The 812-nt window shown below is 46.7% G+C and overlaps 1 protein-coding gene across 1 annotated transcript; it reads right to left on the bottom strand.

Annotated features, from left to right (window-relative positions):
* Positions 1-8: 8 nt before the first annotated feature.
* LOC117793224 (protein pelota) lies at positions 9-808 on the bottom strand (the record flags this gene model as incomplete). The annotated part of the gene is made up of 2 exons (XM_034633515.1): positions 9-306; positions 364-808. Coding segments are annotated over 2 exons (642 nt in total), but the record flags the coding sequence as incomplete, so codon positions are not given.
* Positions 809-812: the final 4 nt, after the last annotated feature.

Here is an 812-nt window from a genome sequence, read left to right as displayed (position 1 = left end):
AATCAGAATTGACAGTGATAATTCGTTATGTTAATTCAATACATCCGAGAATAACTGTGTTGAGCGATATTTACGATTTCCCGATTCTATTTTAATCTTTAGATGGAACTCACCTGAACAAATTGTCAGAAATGAGCAAAGTTTCTATAGATTGAGCCTCGGCAGCACGGAGTATATGTTTCTTGCCATAGAATGCCTTGGCTGGTTCACACTGCAGCATCATGTAAAATTGCTCCAACGCCTTTACCTCGCCGGCAGCCTTCGTGTCTGACATTTTGGCAATAACAGCGGGATCTTGTAGCACCTCTGCAATACATAACATGATTAAAAGAAGACATTAAGAGATCTTGAATGGAGGCAAACCTCTGAGTGAATGCTTAAAGCCAGAGGATGCATGGACCAGCATGAATCTGCTTTTATTGTCCAGCAGCAGTTTATAGTCCATTTTGACGGCCTGCTGGAACATGTAATCGTAGAACTGATCCCTCACAAAGCCAGGTGAGGCAATCAGCACGCACTTGACCACATCGAAGTTGACGTGACGCAGTATGCTTTGCATGACCTGCTCATAGAACTTGGCCAATCCCTTCTCGTGCTGCTGCACGTTGCCTTTGCGCTTGCGCGGTATGGACACCTCAATTTTACTACGCACCAACGTCATGCTGGCGGTGATGAGGCAGACATGGGCCAAACCCTCCTGCATAACAACGGCTGCAACATCCGCGGACTGTGTGGGATCGCAGGCCATGTCAATGCGCTCCAACGCAATGGTATCCCATTCGGGTTTGCGCAACTCGAACTTGCGATTCAGC

The sequence above is a fragment of the Drosophila innubila genome, unplaced genomic scaffold (genome assembly GCF_004354385.1).
Source record: "Drosophila innubila isolate TH190305 unplaced genomic scaffold, UK_Dinn_1.0 232_U_U, whole genome shotgun sequence".
NCBI classification, from domain to species: Eukaryota; Metazoa; Arthropoda; class Insecta; order Diptera; family Drosophilidae; genus Drosophila; species Drosophila innubila.
This window is presented reverse-complemented; position numbering and strand designations above follow the sequence as displayed.